This window comes from Dasypus novemcinctus, chromosome 11 (assembly GCF_030445035.2).
Source record: "Dasypus novemcinctus isolate mDasNov1 chromosome 11, mDasNov1.1.hap2, whole genome shotgun sequence".
In the NCBI taxonomy this organism is placed as follows: Eukaryota; Metazoa; Chordata; class Mammalia; order Cingulata; family Dasypodidae; genus Dasypus; species Dasypus novemcinctus.
The window spans coordinates 11,169,455-11,182,456 of NC_080683.1; the positions used below are offsets into that span (position 1 = coordinate 11,169,455).

Here is a 13,002-nt window from a genome sequence, read left to right on the forward strand (position 1 = left end):
ATTCTTGAAAGTTTGGTTGAATTCTCCTGTGAAATCATCTGGACCAAGTTTTTTTTAGTTGTTTTTTGTACAGTGCTAGTCTTTGATCTCTTTCTTGTTCTTCTTTATTTTCTGAAGTCAATTTTTGTAAATTGCTTTTTCCAAGGAAATTAAAAGTTCCAAAAAATTAAATTAAATTAAAAATTATATGTTCCATCTAAGTTTTCATATTTATTTGCACAGAGTTATGCAAAGTCATCTGCAATATGTAGGTAGAGCAGGTCTAAAGAAGTTGTCATGGGAAAGAATCAAGTTGCTTTTTGCTTATACTGTACTGAGTCCAGCTCATTCAGGAAACTTGTTATAGAAGCATGGATTTAACTCTAGTTTTGTAGACCTTGATCTAAAATCTGATGATATCTTGAAGCCACTCTGGTGTCTCTCTTAAAGGAATGTGCTAACTCTCTCGATGTAGTGTAGGGGGACTTTTCAACCACTTTGCCCTAGTGTGTCAACGTAATCTCTAAGAAACTGCTGAGAAATAGAAAGAGGGACTTTAACATTGACACAGCTGAACTCGTCCTTAGAGAAGATTGCCACACCAGAAGCCTGGGGCTCCTCTTAAAAGCAATCCTTAGCTGCCCAGCTCAGCAGGTCCTTAGGCACCTGCCACAACAAAAGCATGTGGTAGCAAAGCAACAGAAGTTGCAGAATGCAAAAGACTGCAAATCTTGATTTTAAAAGGTCATTCTTCAGTGTATTATCCAGGTAGCAGTATAACTTGGTATCTTCCATGCTTGAAAATGCCTTCTCTTAACTCCGTGTGCTTCCCAATCTACCACCATTTTCCTCGACTGCTCTCACATTCAGACTTCTTAAAGAGTCGTTTTCCCTTTCTCTCTTGAGTGGAGCCTGGAGAAATAAACTCCTGAGTGGAGCATATCAATTCCAGTGACCTTAAAAACACTTAAACACCTGTATTCCAAAGAGGTTGTCTAGATCTCTCTTCTGTGCTCTACAGTCATTACTACAATTTCTATGTAATAGCTCTACTTGGATATCCTTCAGACAATTCAACCTGAAAATGCCTCAAACTGAGCCCTTGATTCCCTCTGACCTTTCTCCATCTCAATGGCTTCTTGCTGTGTTTAGAATAAAGTACCAACTCTCTGCCATAACTAACAAGGCCCATCTTTCCCTCCTTATCTGGGCTACTGATGGTGACCAACAGACCATCTTGAGAACTCTGGATAAATCCAGGTGAGTGATGATGCAGGCCTAGATTAGGGATGATGATGGGATGGAGAGGGTAGGTGATGCTGTGGGACAAGTCCCGAAAGGGGATTCATAGGATTTAGTAACAGACTGACTATAGGTCAATGGCTAACTGGTGGGCGCAGAGGGCACAGTGAGCCTTCTTGGTCTTGTAGCATGTCTTGTAGCATGGACTCATAGGCCATTGCTGGCACACATGCTATGTGTTCTTGTAAGCTATCTTCTGAAATAACAGTGTCAGGATCTCGCAATCTCTCACCACACTGATTGAGGTCAAGTATAAAGCCCTGGACCTCAGCCTCAAATGGAGGCTTTTTTTGTTGGGACAATTGGCCCACCTCCTGTCTCTGTTCTTAACTTCCCTGTTGGCCCGTCCTGGGGTCCTCCGCCCACCCCACCCCTCTTCTCCCCAGCACATCTTGGCCTGTTTCTGATTCCTGGTCAGGCAATAGACTCAGTTCTGTAGTGTTGCGTTTGGTAACTTTCTTAGTCTCTGGATGGGCTTTGCCCTTAGCTTGATTCTTTTATCCTCTGGCTCTGAAATACCTGGTGAATGTAGTATCTTCCTGGCAATTGAGACTGCCTTCTTGGAGGGCTTTGTTCCAACTCTTTGCTGTTCCCGGATTAGCCACCAGGAGGCAGTAAACAATAACGGACGAAGCTTCCCCTCTAAAACCTCCCTGTCGTCTGCCAACTACATCCTTCCCGCTCCAGCAAGATGTAGCCCTCCAAGTTCTGTGTGAAATGAAAGAAGCAATCAAAGATTCTCCTGACATTCCTGGTCTGGGAACTGGGATAATGGAGGAATTGGGGAGGGGAGTACGTTTGAAGGGAAGTTGCAGAGTCCTGTTTGGGGTGTATTGAACTGGGAAAGACAGCGGGATTTATCTATCTAGGGGGAGAAGCGTGGACTGGAGCCCAGGTAAGAGATAAGGCTAGAAAGAAATTTGAGTGCATATGGCAAAGATAGCAGTTGAAGCCTCGAGAGGGAATGGGCTCTCCAAGATCCCTTGGCTAAGTCTGTGTGAATGTTCCCAGTAGGAGGACTCCTTATTAGTATTTCTGACTGCCCACTTTTGCTTCCAGATAGCTTCACGTGCTGTCATTGGGCTATGGTGGAGAACTGTATGTGCCCTGTTTATCATACTCTGCACAACGAAGTCCATGTCCACAAGTGTGAGAGAAGAGGGAGATTTGGGGAAGAGGACCTACCAGTCTCCCTCTTCAATCCTGCTTAAGAACACAGAATTCTTGAAGCAGAAGGGAGAAATCAAGCTGAATAAATTTTTAAACTAAGTAAAATCTCTCCCAAGAGCTTAGATACCTTAGTGACAGGAACCATAAAAATGCATAATTTATTCACATTTTATTATCTATATTTATAGGGTACCAAGGACTCTGCAAATTCAACTACCCCAATGCCAAAAAAACATTTATTTTCACTCTTTTTCTCATTAGAGGTTTTGCATATTTTTCTACCTTCTGAAATGAATCAAATGCTTTATTGCAACTTTTATATTCACTTCTATGTAGGACAAATTTAAATGTGTGCCCTTTTAGTATTAGCTGATACTCTTCAGTTTCGTATTTCTAAAAAAATTTACGCTCATTGATATTTCTATAAAGATGTATATTAATCTAGGCTGATTTGGATATTGCAATGCAGGAATACCTCATTAGATAGGTAATTGTTCACTTTATAGACAGTTCTGTTTGTCAGTTGCTTTGCATTTTTATTATCCATGGACCCTGACTCTTCCACCCAATGGTTATGACCTAGAAGGCTGCCCAGAACCTCCAAGCTATAAGGCCAATATGAATTTCTTTCTGTATTTACTCCAAAGAGTAATTTTCTTCTCAAAGTAACTTGGCAACATAGCTTATGGGATATCATATTTCTCATTCTTCATCTCAGGGCATTTATAGAGACTGTTTTCTGAAAGCCTTTGGGCTTTTGAAGTATATATAGATATCTCTGTTGTAGCTAGTTAATGAGGTTTTTGCCTTTAATATCTCTTTGCAAATGTAAAATGATGGTGTGGAAAAGAAACATAATGTTGCACAGACCTGGAATACCAGGAACGGCCTTCTGTGCCTAGCGAAATGTGTGGTAGGGAATTGGCCTAGTGAGCCCATCCAGTTCTTGTTCAAAATGGGTCAACTTTGCAGAGCTTGGTCTTGCCAGGATCCATGGTTTGAGGGCTGTTTTCAGATCACCTTATTTAAAAACCATCTACCTAGAAAGTGATTTCTTAGGAGAAATTAGCAGCATCTCTGTCAGCCTCTCCCTGGAGGGCTGGTGGATCCTGCCAGAGCAAGCACAGAGCATGCTCGTCATGCTGGTGGTGGTGGCGCTGTTGGCCACCAGCCGCTGGCAGAGCACAATCCCAGCGAGGATTCAAGCTCAGGTCAGCTCAGAGGGCTCCTGAGAAGCCCAGGCATGGGACTGTGTCTCTTTTTTATTTGTAGCTAGAACAGGTAGGAAGAATGAACTTATGGGAATTTACTGTGGTTTTCTTCTCTTAACTTTCTAAGATCTATGCTAACAAAATAATATAGAATTAAAAGTAGTTTTCCTTCACCCTCAAATTATATCTTTCTGATCATCCTATGTTTTTGAGGGACATAAACATTCATAAAAATTGTATGTGGAAAGGTGCCAGAAAAGAAAAAATAGTAATGATAATATACTATACTTTTACCATAAGAAGGAACAAAAAATTAAATTTTATGCCCTTTAAATATTGGTGAATTGCTCTCTTTTATATTTGAGGCTTAATAAAATTCAAGCTAGTTGGCCTCAATTCAACAACCTCTTGAGAAGGTATTCTCTGGCCATCTTGGCAATGCAAAGATGAGTAAGACACAGTTCCTGCCCTTGGAGCTCATCATCTCTTAGGTAAAATAGATGCAAGGGAAATACTTATGTAATACAGTATATATGTAATAATATTGTAAATTCTAAATTTAGGGTATATACAGTGCTTTGAGAACACAGGTGAAGGAACCATAAATTCCAACTTAGGGATCAGAGTGAGCTAGTGAGAGAAGGGACATTTGAGTTGTACCCTCAAGGATATACAGGTTAGAGAAGGGTTGAAGAGGAAGTGACTGCAGCACTGTGGGCAAAAAGGAAGTTGTATTAGTTTCCTGGACTACCACAACAAATTATCATAAACTTTGTGGCTAAAAACAATAGAGACTTATTATCTCACAGTGCAGGAGGCTAGCAATCCAGAATCAAGGTATTGTCAGGGCCATGCTCTCTCCAGTAGCTCCAGGGAAGAATTCTTCCTAGGCTCTTCCTAGCTCTTGGTGGTGACCAGGAGTCTTTAGCATTCCGTGGCGTGAAGCTGCAGCATACCAGTCTATGCCTATGTCTTTGCATGGCCTTCTCCCCTCTGTATCTCTGTCTGTGTTTCTTCTCTTCTTGTAAGGACACCAGTAAGATTGGATTATGGATCCACCTTACTCTAGTACCTCGTCTGAACTAATTACATCTGCAATGACCCTATTTTCAAATAAGGTCACATTTTGAGGTACTGGGGAGTACACAATTCAACCCCTAATAGATGGAATTCAGGCAAAGAGGAACACAATGGGTAGTAAGGATCAAGACATAGATTGAGGCCATATCCATGAAGGAACAATCTGAGGAGGGACATGAAGGTGTAAAGCTGGGTGGTCTGCTCAGTCAACCAAGTCCAGGACATGTGCCTAGAACATGGAGGGTTGCAAGTGAGTGAGGGGCAAGCCTACTAGGGGTGGGGCTGAGGACAAACACAGAGTCTAGCTTTTGTAGGCTTGGGGTGTCGTGCTAAAGAGTTTAGGACTGTTCTGAAGGTAGAAGGGGTGAAGGTGAAGTGATGGATGTTAGAAATTATTTGGAAATAGGACTTGGGAACCAAGGAGAGCTGGAGAAAGATATTAAGGATGCAGTACCAAGGATGTTCCTTCGTTTCCTAGATTGGGCAACTGGGCAAAGAAATCAATATTGTTAAAAGAGATAGTATAAGAAACAGCCCAGGTGAGGGATAGGGGAGACTTAAAATAAGTTAGGTTCTGAATTTGCTTGATTTAAGAAACAAAAGTCTTCAGCAGTCAAGGGAAATGCAAATACGGACTTTATTATCAAGTCAGGGATTTAATATTGCCTTGTATTTTACAGTTCTCTGTAAGAAGCCAGCAATGGTGACACATTTTCTAATTCAGCAATGCATCCACATGTTCTGTCTTTATGATTTCTAATGCTAGGATGAGATCATGGAATGATATGAACTACAAAGAAATTTAAATTTCTGAAAAATGTATATAATAATATTCTTGACTTTTGGCAATTTCACTTTATTGTACCATTACTTATTTTCATAGGCTCTTACCTTTTGAGTTATTTGTATTTTTCTTATATTGTATATGACTTTTAGAAACTGGGATAGTCCCATTCTTCAAAATTCAGGTATAGGTTGCAAATGCCTTTTGTGGATTTTACTAGAATGTTTTGTGTGGCCACATGTTTTCATTTCTCTTGAATAGATAACTAGAAGTGAAATTATTGGATCATAAGGATCATCTATTTTTTTATTTTTAGTTTTTCTCTCTTTATATATTTTTTTAATGTTACATTCAAAAAATATAAAGGGTCCCCACCCCTCTCACTCCACTCCTCCCATATCAACAAGCTCTTTCATCATCGTGGGACATTCATTGCATTTGGTGAATACATTTTGGAGCACTGCTGCACCACATGGAGAGTGGTTTACATTGTTGTTTACACTCTTCCCCAGTGGGCCATGGCAGGACATAAAATGCCCAGCATCTGTCCCTGCAGTACCATCCAGGACAATTCCAAGTCCTGAAAGTGCCCCACATCACATCTCTTCTTCCCTCTCCCTACCCTCAGCAGCTACTGTGGCTACTTTCTCCACATCAGTGCTACAATTTCCTCCATTACTAATCACAATAGTTCCATAGTAGAATATCAGTAAGTCCACTCTAATCCATACTCTATTCCTCCATCCTGTGGACCCTGGGATGATTATGTCCACTCCACCTCTATTTTTAACGTTTTTAGAAATTACCAAACTGTTTTCCAAAGTGGATTCATCATTTTACAGTCCCCTCCAGAAGGTTCAAGATTCTCCATATCTTTGTCAACATTTGTTATTGTCTATCTTTGAATAAAGTAGTTCTTGTGTGGCGTGAAGTGATATCTCATTGTGGTTTAAACTTGTATTTCCTTAATAAATAATGACATTGAGCATCATATCATGTGCTTATTGGCCTTTCATATATATTCTCTGATGAAATGTCCAGTCAGATATTTTGTCTTGCTTTTATTCTTGAAAGATAATTTTATTTGATAAACAATTTTAGATTTACAGTTATTTTATCTTAGTACATGAAAGGTACTATTCCATTTCTCTGGCTTACACTGCTGCTGTTAAGGAACTGGCTGTAAGTCTAATTGCCATTTCTTTCTAGATAATCTTTTCTCTCTGACTACTTTTAAGTTATTCTCTTCATCTTTGGTTTTCTACAGGTATTGTGATGTGTCCACATATGGATTTCTGTTGTTGTTGTTTTGCTTTTTGAGACACCTGGGACTGGGGATTGGAACCCAGAACCTCACATGTGGGAAGTTGGAGCTCAACCACTGTGCCACATCAGCTCCCCCTGGATTTCTGTTTACTTATCCTATTTTGGATTCATTGAGGTTCCTGAACTAGAGGGTTCATGTCTTTAATAAACTCAGGAAATTTTTCTGTCATTATTTCATCACTTGTTGCCTTTTCTTTTTCATTCTCCCTCTTCTATTCTTCTGGAACTTTGCTGAGATTCATGTTAGAATTTATCTTTCTAACCTACATGTCTTAACCACTCTTTCATGATTTCCATTTATTTTTCTCTCTTCAACATTCTAGATAATGTTTTCAGATCTATTTTCCAGTTTTCTAATTCTCTCTTTGGCTGTATCTAATCTGCTTTTTAATCTATCATTAGTGCTATGGTAGGCAAAGTAATGGCCCCCAAAAGATGTCCATGACCTAATCCTCAGAACCTGTGAATATGTTACTTCATATGGAAAAAGGAACTTTACACATGTGATTAAGGTTAAGGACCTTGAGATGGGGAGAGTATCCTTGATTGTACAGGTGGGCCCAATATAATCACCTTAGCTCTTAACAGTGGAAGAGGGAAGAAAAAGAGGGGGTTCAGAGAGATGATACAGAAGAAGGAGGAGGAGAGAGTCAAAGTGTGAGGGAACTTGACCTACTACTGTGGCCTTGAGGATTAGAAAGGGGAACAAGGAATATAGATGGTCTGTGGAAACTGGAAACAGCCCTTGGATGACAGCTAGAAAGAAAATAGGTATCTCAGTCCTAAAACTGCAAGGAACTGAGTTCTTCCAGCAACTCAGATGAACAATGAAATGGATCTTACCCTACAGCCTTCAGAAAGGACTCCAGCCCGGCTGACACCTTAATTTTAGTCTAATCAGACATGCATCAGATTTATGACCTACAAAACTGTAAGAGAATAAATTTGTGTTTTTGTACGCCACTGAGTTTTTTGGTAGTTTTTACAGCAGCAGTAGAATAACACAAGTTTTAAAGGACAGATATTATAGCTTTTTATTTCCATAAGTTCTATCTGGTTCTTTTTAAAATATGTTATTAATGTATATAGTCTCTAACTCATATTTCCAATGATCTTTTTAAAACTCTTTAATATATATTTAATAATTTGTATTTGAAAATTCACGGAGATCTTGCAAGTCTGGTTCTGCTTTCTATTGTTTCTCCTGGCTCTTACTCATGGTACCTTGTTTCTTTATGACTTTTGTAACTTTTGACCATGAACTTGTTCTATTTGAAATTAACTAATGGAATTCTTTGAGATGTGAGTTGAAGGTATTTTGTTCCAGAGAAGATTTATGTTTACTTCTACCAAGTGCCACCTGGGACTTCATTAAAACAAATTCTTGTCCTGAGGTTTCAAATCACACAGGTCGTATGAAATAATGTTAATTGATGTCACAAATCTTGTGAATTGGGAATTCTCAGAAGAGAGAGTCCCCCCAACCCAGATCCAAGTTAGATAGAACAGATTACCTGCCATTCCTTTCTAACAAATAGGTTATTTCTAGTTTATTCTTACACAGAGGTTGTAGTTCTAGGGGATCTCAATTTTATGTAGAAGTTTTCCATTAGACTTTGCACTTTGGGTAGGAGGGCTAACTTCCTATCTCATTCTGTCCCATGCACTGTTCAAATAGAAACTCAAGAATATCAGGAGTTATTTGATGCTCCCAGAGTAAAATCTGGCTTATCTCTCTGCATTCAAGCTTTCACTTTATGTTTTATTTGACCCTGAGGATGCCTTAGTTTCTTGCCAGTTCTGTAATGTATCTAAAAAAATGTTTTTCTATCTATTATCCAGCATTTTCAGTTGTTTTCAGGAGGGTTGTTCAGGGTAACAATTGTACCATACTGTTAGAAATGCCTAATTATTTCTTTAAGATGAATTCGTAGATGTAGACTTGCTAGATTAAAAGGTATGCACATTTAAAATGTTGATATATATATACCCATATTACAATGGGTTATTTTCTTTCAAGGAAATAAAACAGTAAAACACATCACTAATTTCAAGCATTTTTTGGATGCCTTTTAGATTTGCCTATAACACCTATAAAAGGAAATGTGAATGTGGTTATCATCTGGGCAAGAGACAAAATTTATAAATAAAGCAATAAACAACCCCCCCCCCCAATAAATTGTATGATGGGTAGGAGTTCAGAAAAGACAGAAAATTTTAAATCTCATCATGTCACACCCGTTTGGGAAATCTTCAGTTGCTGCCCATCCCCTGCCTTTGTCTCCCTCTCTCTCCTCCTGGCTCATGGCTCCAACCTCAGTGGCCTGGCCTCTGTTACTCAAATGCACTGAAATCCTTCTAACCTCCAGGCCTTACCTCACCTTGGAATGTCCTTTCTTGACCTCCCACTTTGCTCCATATCACCTGGCTAACCTGCTTATCCTTCAGGTCTCAGCTTATATGTGATTTTTCTTGAGAGACCTTCCCTTCAACACACACGTGCACACACACACATGGTTTCCAGAAGTCCAGTCCACCCAGAATCTCAGGGACAGAGACTAAGTCTATGCATCTCAGACCATTTAGTTGACCCAAGAGAGCAGAAAGAGAGTAAGAGAGACTGTACTGTTTTAAAGCAGTCAGTCTGTTCTTTTCCTCCCTAGCACTGCAATGGTATTGTCTAATGTTCACCTCCTTGACTAGAGAAAGGCACTGTAGGGCCCTGTCACTATATCCTGCTCACCACCATGTTCTAGCACCTAGTACAGTGCCAGGCACATAGTAGATATGTATTCATTAAATCTTTAGTGAATAAATGGACTTTAAAGATGAGTGTCTGCTTTTGGATGGGTAGAAAACATAGATGACCATGAATCACCTTGGAAATCACAAAACAAGTGGGAAAATGAGAAAATAAAACAGAAAACACCAAAGAAAATTTAATAATATGCACTTTGGTAGAGAAAAATGAATGGTGGTCTTTGATATAACCCACCATCATATGGTAGACTGGTATGACCAGTCTATAAGAGGTGGGGAATAAAAGATCTCTATTCAGCATGAGGTGTTTAGGTTAGCTATAAGGAAGGGTTTTAAAGCACTGATTTGGATTACCAAGGACGTTTGTGGAATCTTCCTGAAGATGGAAAGTTTTTCATTTCTGTAATGTTCTTTGATGTCCTCTTAGGAGACAGTAGAAGAGATCTGTAGGGTTGATTTTTTTTATTCCTGTAGGTTGATGGTAAAACTTCCTTTTCTTTTCTTGTTTTTTTTAGATGGCTTTGATTTAGGTAATTCTGTCAGTTCATTTTCACTTTGATAATTATTTCTGAGGTCACTTTTCCTTTCAGCATACTGAAAAGTTCACTCTTTTTTTTTAATCAGGTATCAGAGTAATGCTTCTTCTGCTGTTCTTGAAACAATTACTAATATTCAACCCAAAGAGAGTGGAGGTGGAGTGGGTGAGACTCGGGAAGCCATTGTTTATAGGTTATCTGAAGATATGCTGAGCAAACTGCCTCCTGATTATATTCCTCATGAGGTAAGCTATACCCCCTTCCCTTGTGTCCCACAAAGCTGAGCACAATCTTGGCACAGGGTGTTCCAGTCCCCTTCCCCTCCACCCCCCCACCCCCCCATCTCTCATTTCCTTTCCTTTGCAGCTCTTTCTTTTTGCTTTTTGGTTTTTTTCTTCCTTACCATCTCCTCTTCTCAAGCATCTTGCAAGTAATGATTTGTACTTTTCCTGATACCTTTCTCCACTCCCTTTCTCCTCCACTTTCTCTTTCAATTGCCTTTTCTGTACCCTTCTCCCAACTCTGCATTTCTCTAACTTCAGTCATCTTAACCCTGTAGGCTGAAAACATCTCCCCACCTCTCTTACCCAAGTCTGTTCTCTCCATTCTTTAAATTCATCTCATTTTTTGTCTCTTGCTCCCCTCTTCTGGTCTTAGCCTCTGTCCCTCCCTGCTGGTGGTCAGAATTTCACCTCAGTCCTAGGATGAACTGACTCAAGTTTAGCTCTTCAATAAAAGAGAGAGGGCATGCCCTGTTCTAACTCAGGTATAACCGTGGTTCTATGTCCACCCTGTCCTGCATCCCAAGTCTAGGAAAAAAATGTACTTGATGGCTAGGAGCTCTGGACCACCCGCATTGTATGTCTCCCACCTGCAGCTGGAGCAGGTGGTGTCTTAGTTTAGGAGCTAGGGTTCTTTGGAAGCACATCAGATGGCGCTCCTGCTCTGTCCTCTTCCAGAGTGGCCCACAGAAATAATGAAGTTGGCTGGCTAAATGAAATATTAATCTAATACTTTATTCATACATTTGAACACAAAAACCTGATTTCCATGAATCCGTTGTTGAATATGCCGCAGATTGCCTGTGTAGTAAATTTTATTCAATTATGTCACTAAACTGTGTCTCTTACTGTTCATGTCACCTAGTCATTCCTTGAAACCTAAAAACATCTGAGAAAACCTATTTCCCACAATGTTTTCCTGTCTCTTCTTTTTTAAAAATTCTTCCACGAGTTAATTCCTCCCCAGTAAAGGCTTTGAGATTGAGCCAATTGATGTGCTTACTATGTCTTACCCTGTGCTAATGAATGAATAAATAAATAAATAAATAAATAAATAAAATTCAAAAATCTTTTAAGGCAGAAAAGCAGTGGTGTCAGTGATTGGATATTCTTTAAGATGCTCAAAAATCTTAACTATAAATAGATGAACTGTTTACTCAACTGATTTTTAATCACTTCTGGAACTGATCAAATAGGATAGAAAAATTACTGGGGCTATTATTTAGAAGCGCCAGTCACCAATCTGAAGTTCTCCAAGCACCACGCTTAGAATCATTAAAATGGAGTCATATCTGCGCAGTAGCTAGGGTCTTTGAGCATTCATTACATACTGGGCACTGTGCTAAGTGTTTAATACACACTATGTCACTTAATCCTCAAGACAACCCCAGCAGAAACCAAGTTAAGAATTGGTAGAGAAAGGATTTGAACACAAAATGGACTGATTTTAGAACTTACAGTCATAACCAGTTTCAGCATGCAGTGGATACCCCAACAATGAAAATGTTTTCTTGCCTCTTACTACAGTATTTGTTTCCATTATGTAGATGGGTACCAAGACCTTTGACCAAGATATTGAAACCAATAGTTCCATGTTGAGATAGTTGCACTAAAGGGGGAAATGTGTATTTAAGTGGATAAATATTACAAGCACATGTTTTCAAAGGTTTCTTAACAAAGGACAGATGAGACATAATACTTGCCTTGGAAGATTTTAAAAAGTAGCATATGAAAATGAGATCCAAGTATTCTGTGTGCTTTCTGAGGATAAAACTAGACCACAGGGCTGGTGTTACCAGGAGGAAGGTTTCAAGACCTTGTGATAATTTGCACTGTTCAGACTTGGTTTTGGCCACTTCACCAACAAGAGCTCTGTTCTGGCCATATTCTTGCAGAGATTGAGTTCAGGGATGTCAACAAATGGATTCCTATACGGGAGGGAGTTTGTACTGAGACATCTAAAGCTGCTTCCAGTTGCAAGATCACATGATTGTTAGCGTCCTCTATCCTATAGAAGAGAAATGTGGCCATAAAGTGAATTATTTTTAAATTGAAACATAATTATACTATTGACTTCTTATAGCAAAAATGCAGCTATGTTAGCATAGAAGAAACTACCTTGTCCCAGAAACATAATGGAAATCCTATATAAGACTATAGCACATCTTCAATTTTATTAATAAAAAAGACAAATTCGGACTGGAACAATAATCATACTCTAATTAAAATCAGTACTGAAATTACATTTTGTATAGTCTAAGTTTTTCCTCAGTATGTATCCACTCAAAGCTTCTCTTTAAAAATCCTGGTCAAGACAAAGCTAATTGGGGGCTGTTAGCACACTAAGATGTATCTAGGCTATTCATTTGATATTGTTATCAATACCTGGGCTTAATTTCCCACTTGTGAGGTTGCAAACATATTACCGTAATTCCCCTTTCCTTAAGTGTGAATTTCCAGAGAGTGGTCATGATTTAAAGGGGTTGATGCATGTATTATTCAACCACTGAAGGTTGAAAGTCTCAGAATGGAGATGAGAATGAGGCCTTGGGCACTGAAAAATATAAGTTCCA

General features: G+C 39.2%; 1 protein-coding gene across 1 annotated transcript in view; it reads left to right on the plus strand.

Annotated features, from left to right (window-relative positions):
- The window catches only part of DNAH8 (dynein axonemal heavy chain 8), a 467,072-nt gene that overhangs the window by 438,753 nt on the left and 15,317 nt on the right, over positions 1-13,002 (plus strand). Inside the window, exon 93 of the mRNA XM_071218442.1 lies at positions 10,237-10,393. Within this exon, the coding sequence (XP_071074543.1) occupies positions 10,237-10,393 (157 nt within the window). The remainder of the gene's footprint in view (positions 1-10,236; positions 10,394-13,002) is intronic.